Consider the following 1,986-nt stretch of genomic DNA (forward strand, 5'->3'; position numbering starts at 1 on the left):
TCTCAGAGCCATGAAGAGGCCATGGATAGCCAGTGACATGAAGCACAAAGCTCTCTGAGCAGGAGATTGGACAACAGACCCTCCTGAGACCCCTTCCTTCCCTTCCCCAAGTCTCTTTGGATCTTGTGAGCCCGGCAGGGCAACGTTGTCTTGGACACAGACAGCTCCGGCCAGAGCCATCAGGAAGGGCGGTGTGACAGGCGGCTGGTCCCTGCTGGGGAGCTCAAGAAAAGATGTTTCTTCTGCAACTGTTGATGCAGAGGATTGGAAAAAAGGCAGCAAAATGTCAAGAGCAGACATTTAGGTTTTTCCACCACCTGAACTGTCTCTTGCACATCTTCCCTTCCCCTCAAGGCTGTTTCAGTCTCTGCCCATCCCCATGTGTGGCCAGGTCCCCTTGCACAGGCTCTCAGCCATCCACCAAGTCCCAGCTCATGTGGTGTCCCCTGTGTGTCTGTTGTGGGCACGTTGGTGGAAGGGTGTTTTAGTGACCCCACCATGGCTGCTGTGACTGGGTGTTTTCTGGGGCCGTGGCAGTGTGGGGTACTGTGTGGTCTAGAGAGTGAGAAAGGGCCGAAAATATCTGTCAAATTCTGGTCCAGACCAGCGGGCTGTAGGAAGCTCTTCTGTCATTCCTGGGCAGATCTGTGTCCCCAGGTCGTGGGGTGGGTAACTCAGGGAGTGTCAGGAAGAGCTTCTGCTCAAGCAGCAGGAGCAATATGGAGCCAGAAGCGCTCCAAGGAGCACTGGAAGATGGAGGAAACCAGGATGGGGAGGTGGTACAGGGTGCAGGAAGGTGGAGTGGATGTTGGCATGGCAGTTGGGAGGTGCTATGGGTTGCTCACCCTCTTTCTCACCTATCAACTGTGGCGTCTCACGTGGCTCTGACCTGGGCCTTTGCCATGTGAGTGGCTCCGCTGGCACCTCAATCCCCACAGCCCTGGGGGTACAGACAACTCGTGGGGAATGTCCCGAGTGGGCAGCAAACTCCCTGTGGGGCCCAACAGGTCTTGTGCTGCAGAGGGCAGGAGCCCAAAGTGAGGAGAAGACAGAGAGAGCAAAGAGGGAGAAGCTCTTGCTGAAGGAGTTGAGCACGTCCCCTACTGCAACCAAAGGCTGGTGGAGGGATTTGTCTGCAAGGGCAGGCAGGAGGAAGAGAGGCCGCTCCCGCAGCTGCCCCTGAAAAGGTTCTGACTAGAAGCTGACTGGGATGGCCCATGCAGCCAAAGCTGCCACTCAGTGTACGGGGTAGGGAAGGAGGATGAAAAATAACCATGAGACAACACTGTGATGCAACAGAGCTTTTATTACAGTTTGAGGGGAGGAGGGAGTTGGGAGAAGAGCAGGGCCCTGGACAAGGGCAGCCCACATCTCCTTGCTGCAGGCAGAGCATCAGCCGTGCTGCAGGAGCAGGCACCCAGCATGAGGCGCTGTCATCGGGGGCAACAAGTCCAGAAGTGAAGCTCAAACGGGGCAGGAGGAAGGCGGAGTTTGGCCCCAAGCAGACATGAGGCAACCAAGCTCTGGAGCCCAGCACTGCCAGAAGGATGTCCTTCACTTGGGTGTCATTTTGGGAGTTTTTCTGGGGCTCTCCTTTATCTGCAGCCAGAGCCAGTGTGGGGCTTAGCAGGAACCGCAGCTGCCACCAAAGTACCCATGGCCTCGGCCCCAGCCGCCATATCCACAGCCCCCATAGCCCCCATAGCCACCCCAGCCCCCAGAGCCTCCCCAGCCCCCATAGCCACCACGGCCTCCGAAACTGCCGCCGAAGCCCGATCCAACGGCGGGCACTCCCGCTGAGCCAACAGCGCTGTGCTGCGGGAAGGAGCTGAGGATGGGCCCGGGGAAGGTGACCACCGAGGCCGGGGGCTGGATCACCACCGTGGAGTCGGGGCACTGCCGCACGCAGGGCTCATTGCAAGTGTCGGCCAGTGGGGCCGGGGCGGCCACCCCACAGGTCGTGTTGCACAGGCTGGAGCAGGACAT

At 58.8% G+C, this 1,986-nt stretch overlaps 1 protein-coding gene across 1 annotated transcript; it reads right to left on the reverse strand.

Moving 5' to 3' along the window:
• Nucleotides 1–1,623: 1,623 nt before the first annotated feature.
• LOC141971638 (claw keratin-like) lies at nt 1,624–1,986 on the reverse strand. Its single transcript, XM_074929119.1, has one exon. The coding sequence runs from the start codon at nt 1,984–1,986 to the stop codon at nt 1,624–1,626; it is 363 nt and encodes a 120-aa protein (XP_074785220.1).

Source organism: Athene noctua, chromosome 29 (assembly GCF_965140245.1).
Source record: "Athene noctua chromosome 29, bAthNoc1.hap1.1, whole genome shotgun sequence".
NCBI lineage: Eukaryota > Metazoa > Chordata > Aves > Strigiformes > Strigidae > Athene > Athene noctua.

Excerpts from the sequence above, each read along its gene's own strand:
- LOC141971638 (XM_074929119.1), bottom strand. The coding sequence starts at position 1,986 with ATGTCCTGCTCCAGCCTGTGCAACACGACCTGTGGGGTGGCCGCCCCG.